The sequence below is a fragment of the Poecilia mexicana genome, unplaced genomic scaffold (genome assembly GCF_051168715.1).
Source record: "Poecilia mexicana isolate PSO_F unplaced genomic scaffold, ASM5116871v1 scaffold_12, whole genome shotgun sequence".
In the NCBI taxonomy this organism is placed as follows: Eukaryota; Metazoa; Chordata; class Actinopteri; order Cyprinodontiformes; family Poeciliidae; genus Poecilia; species Poecilia mexicana.
In genome coordinates this window covers 15431450-15446707 of record NW_028263381.1, presented here as the reverse complement: position 1 = coordinate 15446707, position 15258 = coordinate 15431450, and the positions used below count along the sequence as shown (strand labels likewise).

The 15258-nt window shown below is 38.3% G+C and overlaps 2 protein-coding genes across 3 annotated transcripts in view; one reads left to right on the top strand and one right to left on the bottom strand.

The window, feature by feature from the left end:
• Positions 1-3960: 3960 nt before the first annotated feature.
• LOC106915594 (zinc finger and BTB domain-containing protein 26-like) lies at positions 3961-10986 on the bottom strand. Of its 2 annotated transcripts, none has more exons than XM_088010999.1 (3): positions 7201-10986; positions 6002-6326; positions 3961-5438 (listed from the first exon to the last, which is right to left on the bottom strand). In XM_088010999.1, exons 2-3 carry the CDS (start codon positions 6308-6310, stop codon positions 4389-4391), a joined length of 1359 nt encoding a protein of 452 aa, XP_087867125.1. In that variant the 5' UTR covers positions 6311-6326; positions 7201-10986; the 3' UTR covers positions 3961-4388. The 2 variants fall into 2 exon arrangements, with proteins under 2 accessions (XP_087867125.1, XP_087867124.1); XM_088010998.1 differs by having other exon boundaries at positions 10873-10986.
• A 137-nt stretch (positions 10987-11123) lies between these two features.
• jak2a (Janus kinase 2a) overlaps positions 11124-15258 on the top strand; it is a 29413-nt gene continuing 25278 nt past the window's right edge. Inside the window, exon 1 of the mRNA XM_014983289.2 lies at positions 11124-11412. The gene's annotated coding sequence lies outside the window, so the exon portion shown is untranslated. The remainder of the gene's footprint in view (positions 11413-15258) is intronic.

The window sequence follows — 15258 nt, the reverse complement described above, 5'->3', positions numbered from 1 at the left end:
ATGAATATGTTGTTTCATTTGTTTTTAGAGGAAGGCAGAGTGCACATGACCAGAGAGAACATGCAAACTCCATGCAGAAATACCCGACCGCTTGAATTTTAATCCAGGACTTTCTTGCCGTGAGGTGAAGGGACTCCCAGGAGTACTTCAGTTGTTCCAGAAGTCGGGGTTTACAAACTTGTGTGGACCACACGGTTCAAATCTGATGTAATCCACTGGGCTTGATTGTATCGTAATCTAATTTGGATCGTATTCAGAAGTAATTTAATTTACTTTTGAATGTGACTATATGATTGGCTATATATATATTTTTTTTTACCTGAATATGTATTTTATGAATTGCAAGCGTAAAATGCTTTAAGGTGACGTCTGTTTTCATTTCCCCTTTCCTATGTGTGGACCTGCATTGTATTGAATAAAGACGTTTAGTAACCTAAGACTGTAGCTGGGAATACAACCATGGGCTGTGCAGCTGCCACTGACTACCTCATCAAAGCTTTAATCCTATTATCAGGATATAGTTACCTTGTAGATTATAAATCCCCTTCAACCCCATTCATTTTTCAAACTTGCTTTGTCTCCCTCAGGATTTTGTGGAGGATCGTTGTATCCCATTGTTTATGACGTCAGAGGCAGGCAGTTAGCAGCCATTTCAGATCTACACGAGGCCACAATCATCTACACTGAAATCTAAGGTTGTAAAATCTCCAGGGACTCTAATATGCATATTTGTAGACCGTAGGAGGAAGCTGGAGTGGCTGTCGAAAGCCCTAAGGGGAGAACACGGAAACTTCACGCAAAAAAGAAACCCGCAAAACCTTTATGCTGAATCATTCCAGCTAATTTCTTTACATTTGGCTTTTAAGCACCAAATATTGTTGCATTCCTTCTCAAGGCTTTCCCTGCATTTTTTTTTTCTATTTTCAGTTCAGTATCTTTACTTTATTCTTCTTAATTTATTTTAAAAGGCTCTACAACTTAAGGGGTAAAACAATGTGACTTCTACCCCTAACATCCAGCAAATTGCTCAAAATGCAGCTAGGGTCGCCTCTGAAAGGTTTTGCAAAGAGTGGCCGGAAAAATAAAAACAAAGCCATAGTTTAATTAAACATTGCATATGCATACATAAACAAATTAATGTTGCAACTCATCAAAGTATAAAAGACTGTCTGTCTGGCCAGGAGGCGCCACTGTCCCAAAAAGATTGAATTAACAAAGGGTGGTTTAAATAAATTATTTTAAAATGATTAGTCCCTCTATTCGTCTTTCACTCCTGCACCCCTTGAACATTTTTTATATTAAAAGCACAAATACCAGTGTGTTTTATATCAACCTTATGCAACAAATCAACACTATAATTGTGTATGATTGCGAAAGAGGGACAAAGTGATTTATCATTCATTTAACAAAAAATAAATAAAAAATAAAAAATCTTTGAAAACTGTCTTGTGCTTTTACATTTAGCGCACCTCCAGATTCAATGTTTTTTTTTTTCCAGATTGTGCTGTAGTTACTACAGCAGGTGATATGATGGATCTCCACAAACAAAATATTTTTTTCCAATCTTAAATAGCTCGGTCGAACATCAGTCTATAAGCCATAAGAGTCCCAGCTGTGTGCACACTTAGAGAGCCATTAGTTGCCCACTGGCTACTGCATTCAGCGAGATAAGTGACAAGGACATTTCTGGGTCAGTAGGATAACCGAGAAATTAAACGAGACATGTGAAAGGAAGAAAAGGGGTTAAGGAGCATAGAAACCCTCTCAGCCGTTTAACCTCGTCGTCATGCTTAGCATAGTTCGCACAATATCAGAGGGGTCAAAAAGTGAAACAATGCCAGTGGTGAAGACGCATTTGAAGATGAGCAAAAATGTTTCATGGTTTGGTGAAGAATTAACTTTTATTCTGTACATTTGTTGGAACCGTGGGCCGAAATTGATCACTTTAAAGCACTCATAAGCCTCAAAATGTTGATTTACGTTTAAGCTGTAAAAATAATTGAATTGGTATTTTTAAGATTATTTTTACCTGTTCAACAATAATGTAAACATGCAATATTTTAACTATATTGTTATTTTGGCCTAACATTGATTTTTGATCAATATTTCTTAATAAAAAAAAATCATTATGTAGACTTTTTTTGGCACAACCTGAACTGTGTGGAAGTACATCTTTTTTTTTTTTTCCTTTGGAAACAGAAAAAAAAATTATTTATTTTGGAAAAAAATATGTGTATTTTTTTCACAATAACTACACATTTATTGGGTATTTATAGTACACAATAAATGTATATTGTAAATATGCAATACACATTTATTGCATGTTAGTCACTTTAAAACCCACATGTAATTATAAAGAATGGTTTGTATCATTTGGAATTTCAATATACACTGTACATTTCTAAAACTAGTGTAAAAATATTACATGCAACAAGGTTTTATAAAATTATTATAGAAATCGTTTAATATCAAAGATCAAAACAAGACACCAGAAAATGTGCAATTGTGCCACATAAATTATACTGCTAGCACGACCTTATCAATATTTGTATAAATATGTCTCAGTAATATTCCAGAAATATTACTTTGTTTTCAGTAGGCTTGACAGTGACAGGTAGATGAGGAGACCGAGACCTGTAGCATATCTTCCACTTCTGTATTTCTTCCCTAATAACTTATTTTATACTTCTGTTGCTGTTGGTGGTGATTGTCTTAACTGCTTCAGTGGCAAAATAAAAAAAAAAAATGGGGGTATAAGAAGAAAGCGTTTCTACCTTGACTCCCGGTGTTCGCAGTGGGTGAAACATGTTTGCTAGCTGCTTCTTTCGAGCAGCTAGCAAGCAGAGCGGCTCTGCCTTATCTCGTGGTGATCAACACTTTGCAGCCACGCAACGCCGCCGTTCCTCTGCTTGGATCTCCGGATACCTGCCTCTGAGCCTTCCAGGACCCCACTTTACTCTTCATGTTTCTAAAACTAATTATCTATCCGCCACATCATCATCGAAATGCCCTCTGTTCTGTCTCAAGACTCCGGCCGCGAGTTTTCCCTCTTCCTCTTGCAGCTGAAAACAGAACGCCACTGCCTGCTGGATGTTTTGCACATCATTCCTTATGTGCAAAACAAAAACCACTAAACTTCAAACAAATTACGAAATGGGTGTCACGGATCGCTCCAATATCAAAACTTTCCGCCAATTTCGCCATCTCACTGTTTTTTTATTTTTCCCGCTACTCCTTTCGCGCCGCTAGTCCCTTTCCCGCTTCTCGTCTTTTCGCGTTACTTGCGTAACGTTCCTCGTCACCAAGCAAAAGCGGGGTTTTTTCATATATTCTATAAATATGTATATATATTTTTTTCTTTTTCTTAGTAACAACACATTTGCTTTCATATTCTCAGGATAGCACTGTCTTTAACATTTCTATGATATTCTGGGGGAGGGAAGCTAAATTATTTTAGCATAACTCCAGTTTTACTTGGCATATCAGCAATTTAAAAAACGGGTGTGAGGTTAAATAAAATCTCCACTCTAAGTTCAAGTTGAAGTGAGACTCCGGGAGGCGGATTCTTGGGGCTTCGCTTTCCCAAGCCACAAGGGGCAGCATGGTGAAAAACTTATTTATTTATTTTGTCACCATGTTATTCCTTCATCAAAAACATACCTGGAGTATTACTTTGTTTTGTTTATGCATGTTTGAGACATCCATGAATCTCCCGAGGTAGCACTGGAAGTGCAAAAAGGGATTGATTTCACCATGCTCCTCATTTTCCACGCAACAACTCCTACTCTCCTTGGAGCTGCAGTCTATCTACTGTGATGAACCCTCCTCCCTCCCAACACCCCCAATTAAAGAATAAAACAGCTACAGCAGACACAGCGTGTGCATTTGCTGCATTTCACAATGACTAAACAGTGAAAAACTTTCATTTAAATTAAAAAAAATATAACAAAAGACAGAATAAGGAGCTCATCAAGCTTTATTAGTAGAACATGCAAAAATTAATGGTATGCAATGTATAATTGAATTTAAGCTGTTTAATTTAGGAATGTGCATAGTGAGTGAATAAAATATTCAGCGATGTCAAGCACAGAGTCTGTAATAGGTAATCCTGCTTAACTTGGAACACCAAAGAATTCACAACTAAATGAAAATAACCTTGACAATAAATATCTAACATGAAAAAACCTCTGAGATATGAGGCCCATACTCTTGTCATCTTTGGAATCCTATATAACATTTTACAGATTTTTTTTTTCAGTCCCTTTATCTTTTTGCATGTGCATGTTTTTCTACAACTGAAGTTGGAATCAGATTTCCAAAGAAGACAAAAAAATAAATAAATAAAAATACAAGGAGCCAGAACAAACAGCAGTAATCGCATTTTAATCCTAACTTGCACCTCCAGCCTTCTCCAGCACATCTGTCGGGCCATTTTTCTCTCCCTTTAGGCCTGTAAAATCTGACTTGTTCGTTGGGTTCAGACTACGCTTGTGCCCTGTGTGCAGGTTGAGGTGTTCTTGCAGCCAACCCTTTTGGATGAACGTTTCATGGCACAGTGGACACCTGAAGGGCTTGACATCAGGGTGAACCCGTATGTGCCGGGTCAGTTTGCTCTTCTGGGAAAAGCCCTCCCCACAGACCAAACAGGAATACTGTCTGTGTTCCTTCAGGTGGCCCATGTAGTTCTCAAGGTGCTGGAAGATTTTGTCGCACTTCCTGCACAGGTATGGTCTCTCAACTAGGATGCTGTGTGAAGCCTCTAGTAGTACATCTTCGCCAGGCTTTGTGGAGTGTGCCTCGGGGAGGTTAGATATTTTGGAATCTATCAGGACTCCTCCATGTTCCAGTTGAGCTTTGTGTGAATTATCTTGTTTTTCTTCATGTCCTACTTGTTCGTGTTGTTTTTGGGAGATGTCCACCAGCTTTCCGTGATCTGCAGCACTTCTAAACTCTAAAGCCCGGAATGAAATGAGGTCTTGATAAACTTCATCCTTGAGAGCTGCTGTGGGGTTTTTCACACCTTGCTCTGACTTCAAGGTGTCAAGCTCAAATTTTTGATCCTCTGTTGACTCCAATTTAGGTTTCACAAACTTCATGTCTTCTGTAGTCACATTAGTCTTTTCATTGTCCACCTTAGATTCTTGGCTGACCCCATCCATGGCTTGACCAATAACCACTCCTTCTTCCTTTGTCTTATCTTCCTGGATGCTGGTGCTGGGCTGGGCCACATCCTTTTCCCTCCGATTTTCAAAACTGGAACATAGCCAGCTTCTCTCTGGCTGCTGGTTTTCAGTTCCCTTGGAGCAACTTGCAGGTTTATTGGAAAAAATAATGGGTTTAAGGAACTGCAGCACAGCTTGACTGCATTTCTCTACCACCTCGCTCATCTGGAGGATGCTGGCTGCGCTCAGGTAACTGACCAGTTCTGCCAAAGGTACCTGAATAGCAAAAAAAAAAAAAAAAGGAAAACCAAACATTAATTGCATACCATTATCAATTCTGGTGAGATTAAAGCCTTTAACAGCAGAAGGAAGCCTCTATTTTTCACCAAGCAGATGGTAAGGTCAATAAACAATAATAGGAGATCATATGACCGCTTTCCTTTTTCCTGTTGAAAAAAAGCCTTGGGGATGGTTTGTTGAAGACACTTAAAACACAGTTACAAGATCTCGAATACAAAATATCTTTATCATGTCAGGATGAACAACTCACATTGACTCTTAAACATGGCAGTGGAGGGAGTATGGTTTGGGCTGGAGGACTTTTTCATTGTGCAACTTGCAGTAACTGAATCAAACACACCATTCAATGAAATCAAAGTGGACAAACAAGCAGTGACACAATGTTGTTTGAAAGGGAGTTTCCTAAAGTTCTTCTACCTCAAAACGGCAGACTGATAAAGTCAGGCCTATAGAACCTGCTGCTTCTAAACGCGCTTATACAAATGAGACGTTGTTTTTCTTTTTACCATGACTGCATCTCTGCTTACTGAGTACTGCACCTCGAGAAGTCCAGTGTAGCAGGACAGCAGCAGCGTCTTTGCCACTCTAGCGCTGGAAACTGCAGCCACACTCATCTCTGCCTGGTCTTCGTGGAGCAGGAACTGATCACGGAAGAAATCAGAGGATGCTGCAAGCACCACCCTGTGGCAGTGGAAGTGGACAGACTGGTCCGCAGAGGTGTTTGGGCTTCCTAGGACGAGCGTGATGTCACAGAACCGATGGTCTTCTCTTAGAGCATTCATCTTGTGCAGGACGGAGTTCCCATGGGCAGGCAGACTGAAGTACAGAGTGTCGCAGGAGCTTGACATGATGATCTTCCGTTATCTAGGGTGAATAGTTAGATCACAATTTTACTTTTTAAAGACTCCCTGTTGTGAGTCAAAATTATTTCTTTCAATTTTATTTTATCAGTTACGGTTGAAAAGCTAACATTGATTCAACATGTAAGTCACCAGCCACTGTTTGTTTTATTTAAATATCAAAGCTTCAACATGGATTTAATATTTCAGCCATACCATATTTCAATGTTGATTCACTCATATTTTACTGTCTTGGTAGGTTTGCAATCACTTGCTTATGGCAGCGTAATACAACTTCATACAGCGATTATAAGAACTGTATTTTTGAAAAGAATTGAAAACCATGTATTAAACTCTTTCTGCCCCACAATTATGCAACACTTTGTTTTGGATTATTGCACAAAAAATACTGTTGCAAAAGTAGTAGTTAAAAGCTATTTTAAGTGTGTGTAATTGACTTTAAGTTACAGATATGGTTCACATAATTAAAGAAACGGCAAAATAGAATTATCAGGCACACGGATTTAAAGAAGCAGCCCCACCTTGTTCTGCAGGGTAATCCAGGTATAGTAAACAAAATGACGCTTCTTCAACTTTATTGGTAGAAAAATTAACTAAATGACTTTTTTTCAGATTTTATGCACTTGAAACTGGAAATTGCTGCTAATAGTCCCTGCATGCAGGAGGAAAAAATAATCTCCCATCTCTGAGGAGTCTGCCTGACTCTGCGATCCATCTGCTCTGTACTGCAGACTCAAGAGATTCTGATCGACTCTGAAATCCTTAACTCTTTCAGTGCTTTGAGTAGGCCACAGCTGACTCTTCTGGACCAGCAGGGGAAGGCGTGCAATACCCCAAATGAACCACATGGTGGTGGTATTGCTCAGCAATATACTTACCACGTACACTCATTCGCTTCAGACTGCAACTCAAAAAGCTGAGTTGAAACTGGAGCCACACTCCTCTCTACTATGGTCTTCATGGAGCAGGAACTGATCCCGGTGGATTTTAGTTTCTTCCTGTGGCTGTGGACAGACAGATCTGCTTGGGTTCCAAAGGATGAGTAAGATGTCATGGAACCAATGTTCTTCCCTCGGAGAGTTCATCTTGTGCAGGATAAAGTCGAAATTTTTGAAGTCACTGATAAAAACAGTTGGCTTTGAATTAAAGTTTCAGATCTGCATATGCTTTGGTTTTGGGTGTCCTCATCAGAAACAAGTTATTTTTTTATAACTGATTCTCCTCCCTGGTCATGTTTACTTTCTGTCTTATCTGGTTGGAGATGTTCCCTTGTTGATTTGCAGAGACTTTATTATTAGTTTCTACCTTAGTCACACAACAGGTCTAAGTTTCCATCTCTCTCAATTAGTTTTCAGCAAGGCTTCCTTTTTCTGTTTTTGCAAGTTCACCGAGTCTTTGTAGTTGTCCTAGCTTGTCAGTTGTCGGTTAGTTTGACCTTTGGTGAATTCTGAAAAAAAAAATCTCCCTTACAAAACTTCAGGTTTTGCCCCATCAGCTTAGATAATAAATTAGTTCTCTGTTCCTTCTTCTTGCACTCAAGTCCCCTTTTGGCCTGTTAGAAACGAAATTAGCACAGCATTCTTTTACAAACACCTGAACAAACCTGATCTTTTGTCATTTTTTTTTAATTCAAGTGAATTCTTTAGCAAAGTCACAGACACTTTAGCAAAGTATCTGTGGTAAACATCAAAATGTACTTCAGCTTCCTGTCATGATATGTTTGAAATTAGTTAGAGGATGTGGGTCTATATGGGTCTGTATGTGTCATACAAAGAGAAGCAGAGGATTCAGCCATCAAATGTGTACATCTGGACCACTTACAAACTACACTGAGTAGACCTGGGACAATTTTTGGACACACCTGAACTCCATTAACTTTTTGATTTATTATCTTAATCTTTTTGTAAGTTGCCACTGATAAATCATTTCAGACTAAGTAAGAAGCAGAGTTAACCTTCAGACATGAAAATGTCTTGATCGTTTAAAAGATTGGGAATATTCTTACAAAAAGTCCTGTTATGGACTCATTAGATATTCAAACATCAAGGATAAGGTACGAGTGCTTTATTTCAGAAAAAAAATGCAAACAAGTAAAAGAAGCAAAACTGATGGCGGACAATGTCCAAACATTGAATCTGAGAGAAACTGTTCTCCCAAAAAGTATAAATCATTAGTGAGCTGCTCTCTGCTCAAGATAAGAGAACTTTATATTCACCCTGAAATTTTGACTCAGCTTGTCGGTTCCAAATACATAAAGGTTTATGTGATAACAGCAAAAGGATGGAGCAGCAAAGGCAATGTGGGAGTAACCTGCAGAGATTATTGTGGAGTGACAGAGTTTGAACAGTTCATTCAGACACACAGAAATTACTTTTAATTATTCATCAAAAATGCATGATTGTCAAGCATGTGATATGACGATCATGTCTAAAGTTAGCATCCTTACAGGCGCTGAAATTTTATTTGGTCCATTGTGTGGAAACTGAGGAACATTTTGAAGCTTTCAAATTAACTTGTGAGAACCGCGGATGATTTTTTTTCCTGAAAGTTTCTCAAGCGTCACATAACCTAAAAGAATGGTTATCAAAATGTATTAATATGCGTCAGAATTTTATGACTTTTATGAGATCTACACTCAGCGGACACTTTATTTGGTATGCCTTGTCAGTACCGGCTGGACACCCTACTGCCTGCAGAGCTGCCTTGATTCTTAGTGGCATAAATGATAAAATATATCAAAAGCACTAAGATTTTGGTCTATATTAGCTTCTTGGCATTATATAGCTGCTGTAGATTTGCCAGCTTGCACATCAATTGTCTTAAGCTTACTCATGTCCCAATCTTCAACATTGCAGATTTAAGTATTGCAGATGGTTGCTAAGACTGGGTTGTGCTTCCTTTCCACTGTTATCACATGCTTTCTGAAAACGAGGGTGACCGGTTTGATGCAAAGTGCCTGGACCTTCTCCGACAGACTACGTTTAACCAGTGGGAACAGCACAATAAGTACATCTTCCCCATGGTGAATCTTGTTGATGTCACACAGTGGGGATGTTTTTTTTTTCAGCAAGGACAGGGAAGCTGATCAAAACTGATGGGAAGATGAATGGAAATAAATGTTGCAGGGCAACTGTGGAAGAAAACCTGCTGGAAGCTGCAAAGCACCTGAGACTGGGGTGGAGGTTTACCTTCCAGCAGGACAACAACTAGAGATACAACAAAAGGTTTAGATTAGATCTGCACAACATATGGAATCATAATCATCAATGGTCGTAGTATAAATGTTTACAATAGGGTGTTTTTAAAGGACTCCATGGAGGCTGTATTTGCAAAGTTATATTTCAAGTGAAACACATTGATATTTTGCGTATGTACTTGTCCACGTGGACAGCTCAGCCAAGGCTGAAGAGAGTAGGGGACTTGTTCGTGAGTTAGGTATTGAACATGTTTTCCATTGCTTTTTTTGTGTAAAGCAGGAAACAGGAAGCTGGCACAGCATACTTGTTGCTAAGATATGAGACTGATGTGCTTTGAGGGGTACTACACTCCCACCCTGGAAACTAAATGGTTACCAACATTTTAAATGGCTATGGGACGTCAGAGGTTGTATCCAAAGAATGTCATCATAAATTCATATCTTCCTAAAATCGTGCATTCTTCATCTTGGAGACATTTGAATTCCAGACCAAAATAAAACAGAGAGCATATGGCAAACCTTCTCTTAAAAGTGTCAAATCTGACAGAGTTTCAGGGATTCTGCAATGAAAATTTGAAAAATAAATAAATAAATTAAAAAAACAGCCTCGAGATGGGAAGAATGGGGTTTCTAAAAAGTGCTGACTCAAAACCTGGAGAAAACGCACACCACACTTTTCAGATTTGTGTTGGTGCAAGCTTGTGAAAACTGTGTATCATTTTCCTTTCATTTTTGTGATACTTTTACTTGTGTAAGATTTTCTTAAGTAATGCTAAATAGTAGCTACTCTTCCCCTATCTAGTTGCTTAACTGAACATTTTAATTTAGCGTAAACCACACACCCACAGAGTCCCATGGAGATTTCTTGTAAACACACAAACTTGTTAATATTATTTCCTATCTGCTGAGTGGCTTTTGGAGCACTAGCAGAACACATAAAAGTTATCTTGGCACCGGTGGTTGTTCAAGCACACTTAGGTCATCAAACTGAATTAAAAAGTTTTATGCTGGGAAAAAGTGAGCTTTGAAAATGTATGCTTGTGTCTTCATTTGAATTCTGTGGAAATTTTAGCAACACTTATTGTCGGAGGTGGTAGGAAATTAATTACATTTAGTTGAATAATATTTTTGATTACATTGTAATTTTAGAAGTAGCCTTAATACTTTTTATTTTTACTATATTGTCACGAATATAATGTGAAAAACCTGCTTGTAAACTGCACCACACGTTTACAACTTCTTACTGTGACATTTTTGAATGTTATTTTCTATCTGCTGCGCCATTTGGAGGTCAGGTGATGAGCATACAGTAAACAGTGTGTACTATATTTATAATAGAAAGTTACTCAAGTACCTGAGTGTATGCTCCACATGAGTACAGTTATCGGCAACTCCATCAACCTGAGGATTAAAAAAGCGCTTATTGTGAGCCAATAAAAAGTTGGTGTGTTGTCCGAGGTTAAATTAGAATGCGAGGGATTTAGTTGACTGTGGATTAAGCAGAAGATGAAAACAACTTGCTTGACCTGGCATCTTGCTCCGCCCAAACCATCCTCGTCACGGCGCAGTCGGTTTCCCCACTGACGGACGGAGTCAGAGCAGTAGAAAGGAGTAACTATCAGAGGTTGTACACTTGGGTTCATGTCATTTTGTTGTTGTTTCTTACTTCAAAGAACGCAGCACGTCGTAATAAAAACACCTTCCGCCGAGTGAACAAGGTGGAGAAAGAGATGCGGGGAGCGGCAGAATGGCAGCCGGGGACAAATTAACGGAGCGGCTGTCGACGACTGGGGATTGTAGCATAGCTAGCTAATGCGGAGCCGACTGCTGGACTTCACGCCGACCTGAGTTCATTTGAGGGAACTCAGAGCAGCAACACATTGCAACAAGCTGGGTAAGAGTTTGGTCGTAATATTGCATGTGTTACGCCGCAACCATCTTTCTTCACCGTTTGCTTATTGGCTTCTCAGTTAAGGTGTAAAAACGCTGTTTTGTTGTTGTTTCTGGTGGTGTGTTACTTGATTGTCCATTTTGCGGGTGAAAATGTTGGCAGATTAATTAGATAAGCTTCAACAACTGAAGAGGGAATTGTAAAACACTTAATTTTCTGGTGGACTGTATTGTTCAAGGTCATACGATCGTCATATGATCATCCTTCAGGGTAAAAAAACAAACAAACTAATCCATAATACTTACTCAGACATAACTTGAGTTCATAAGGTCGTGCTATAATTTGCACAAGTAGCAGGTACATTTGCAAAATGTCTAATAAAGCATGTCGAAACAAAACGATTGACTCTGATCGAACTAGACAGCTGCTGCGTTTTAAAAACCGAACCTCGTTAATAACTAAGTCCGTAAATTTACATTGAAAGCTGAGAAATGATTTAACCCCTTAAGTTACAAGAAAAAAAAAGGCTGATGCATTTATTTGAGATATTGTCATGAAACGTCTAGCAGATTTGTTGAATGTTTTTTTTAGTAGTGGTTGGAACAGTCAAGTAATACAGTTCATGTTTTTACTGTTAAATATTGTACTTTTAAGTTGGAAAACAGTGACAGAGCAATATGCACGCATTGATATCAGTTGTGTAGACATGTACTACACACTTTTGCTTTACTACTAGACAACATTTGGTGTAATATGTAATGCAAAAACCCATACACGGATTTGCAAACAACTGCTTGGTCAAAAACGGTTGTTGTAATGTGCTCTGACATCATAAGTCTGTAAGCAAGGAAATTAGTGTGTTTCTCTAGCAGCTTAAAAAGTCCCTGCAGCAAACAGCTCAGTTGTTTTGTATCATTATATTTGTTCATTTCCAAAATTAAATGAAGTTTAATGTGCATTCATCACTTATATATCTCATTTTATGCCCTTTATATGTTGTTGGAAATTCCCAAATGAGACGTGCTAATTTGGTAGAAGAAAACTAAATCAGGAAAATGCACTTATTTTAAGTTTTGATGCGGAATTAGATCATATGTATTTTCATATGAGATCACCTCCACAATGCATTAGTCATAAGCATTTTATAACCTTTAAAATCACCTGTCCATGTCATTTCACTTACTTTTTGGATTTCAGTGGTTGACTTCATAACCCCTTCCTCCTGTGTGATGTCTCGTTGGTTCTCTTATCTTGGTTTTGTTATATGTATTATAAATTGTTAGGACACTGACAGGCTTACCAGATTTCTGTTTACCTAAACATTTCAATCATACTTACATAATGAGCCTGGGTTTAACGCTCAGTCTCTCCTGGTATCCACATTCAAAATTGGATGAAAGGGTTAGGAGTTTCAGCTCCTTGCCATCTTCTTTTTAAAGCTCCAAATGTAATTGAACAATTGCCTCAAAGGCTTTTTCATGAGTAGGTGTGGGCAGTTTCTTTGTCGTGCCATTATCAATTAAGTTGATTAAAGGGCTGTAGTTGATTTCAGGTGTAGTGTTCGCATTTGGAAGATTTTGCTGTAAACAGACAACATGCTGACAAAGGAGCTCTACATGCAGGTGAAACAAACAATGTTTGCTAAGCTGCAAGAACAACAACAAAAACATATTTGAGAAATTGCTGCAACACAATAGAAGTGGAAAAATTCAACATCTGCCACATCCTGATAAAGAAAGAAAGCACTGAATGACTTGGATGTCCGTGGAGGACAACATGGATGATCGCAGAATCATTTCCAGAAACCTCCGTCACAACAGTCGACCAGATGAGCAACACCCTTCAGGAGGTAGGCATACCAATATCCAAGTCGACCATAAAAAGAAGACTGTATGAAAGCAAACAGAGGGTTCACATCACGGTGCAAGCCAGTCATTACCCTCAAGAATAAAATAAGCTAAATCGGATTTTGCAATAAACATCTAAAAAAGTTAGCACGGCTCTGGAAGAACTTTCTTTGGACTGACGAAACCAAGATCAACCTCTACCTAAATGATGTTAAGAAAAAAGTATGAAGAAGGTGGAGAGAAGCTCCTGATGAAAAGCATACTACACCATTTGTAAAATATGGCAGAAGCAGAGGGATGACATGGGTCTTTATGGCTGTCAGTGGCGCTGAGACACTAGTGATAATGATTATAGGACAGAAACAGTCGATTGAGTTCTGAGGTGTTCAAATCCAGTTAAATGTAGTCAAACAGACTGATGTGTTTATGGTGTTTCATAATGCAAATGGACAATGACCTAAAACATTCAGCCAAAGCAACCAAAAAGTAATCCAAGTATAAAAATTTGCTCATAAAATAAATTGTTAAAAAAAAAGTATGAAATGGTCCCTTGGTAGGTATGAGTTGATGCATAGTCAGTGCAAAACATCCGGAGGAAATCAGATGTCTGTACCAACGATGCAACGGGATGAAATGCCACGAAATGATCAAAACTGCAAAATTAAAAAAGTGATGAAGGAATTAAAGTGGCTGATTTAATAATAATAGAGTTGTTTGGGTGTCAGTGAAAGACTATTGTGCTAAATGATTAACAAAGTCAGTAAACTGGGGGAATGTGATGATGTTCAGGTGGTGTATTAGGAAGGAGATGATCTCTGGAGTTTTGTTATTGTCTGTTTATTTTTTTTAGTTATTAAAAGCATTTATAAAATTAATTGCAACACAGGCAAAACCTATTTAATCTCCATTTAACAGAAAACGTCTCCGTTTGTCAGCTTTCCTTTTCGGGTCTTCCATCAACCGACTCTTAAATAATTTGCCTTGTGTCACATACTTTGAGTTTGTCCTAAATGTTCTGCTTGTAGTCATGCTGAAAGTTGTTGAAATATTAATCATTATAATACATATCAGCTTCTTAGGTTCTATGTGGACAAAAAAAACAAAAAAACATCCAACATAACAGCTTTTTTTCATCTTTGGTCATCTCAGCATGTTGTTTGTCAGTTTTACGCCGTTCTGTTTGCATTCTCAGCATTTCTGTGGTCATTCTGGTTGAGCCTTTGCTACTAATTGCCCCAAGTCTGGAGATATGGAGATATTCTCATTCAATCTCAATAATGGCTTGGGAGGCCTTCAAGAGAACATTGCAAGCATATCAGGGATATGTGTCCCAGAAGAAGGATCACGGAGAGTTCACATGTTTTCATCTGGTATAGGAATTATCCATATGCAGAAGAAGACCATATAGAAATGCACTCTTCTTTGAACTAAAACTGTACAAAAGGCATGCATCCTATGATTTAATATTTTATTTTCAAAAAATCTTACTTTTTTGTAAAGTCTTTAATAAGCAGCTTTGAAAACTTCTTTGCTCTTCTAATAACATAATTGACAGTTCCAGACATTTGAAGCGAAAGCCTGAGTCACGTTGCTAAACAATGCTCTTATTTGACTGGAGTGATGTTTTATGTAGATGATTAATTTCAGAAGTTGGCTCGTCAATTTCTCTTCAGAACAAACTGTTTCCAGTTCAGATGTCCTGAGAATGTCTCTTCATTCTGGTTTTTTGTGTTCAAGCTTTAAGGTTCGCAACGTTTGAATCAGTCTTGACAAATAACGCTAATATGGACTCTTATTCTGACTCTATATCCTGTTAGAGGAACCTCTCGGAGGATACAGTAAGTTTACATTTGTCACATCAAACTGTGCTGGAGTTATTGTTTCTCCAGCAACATATGTGCTTTTCTTCTTCTGATGTAGCGTTTCACTTGCATGTAGGCAGGGTTGATTCATTTGACAAGACTTCAGTTTTCATTCTGGGCTTTACTGGAAGAAAACAACT

What these genes read in the sequence shown, in the direction of transcription:
- LOC106915594 (XM_088010999.1), bottom strand. Translation starts at nt 6,310, where the DNA reads ATGTCAAGCTCCTGCGACACTCTGTACTTCAGTCTGCCTGCCCATGGG. An exon ending in GCTACACTGGACTTCTCGAG is followed by an intron (nt 5,439 to 6,001) that starts GTGCAGTACTCA and finishes TTTGCTATTCAG; the next exon opens with GTACCTTTGGCAGAACTGGT.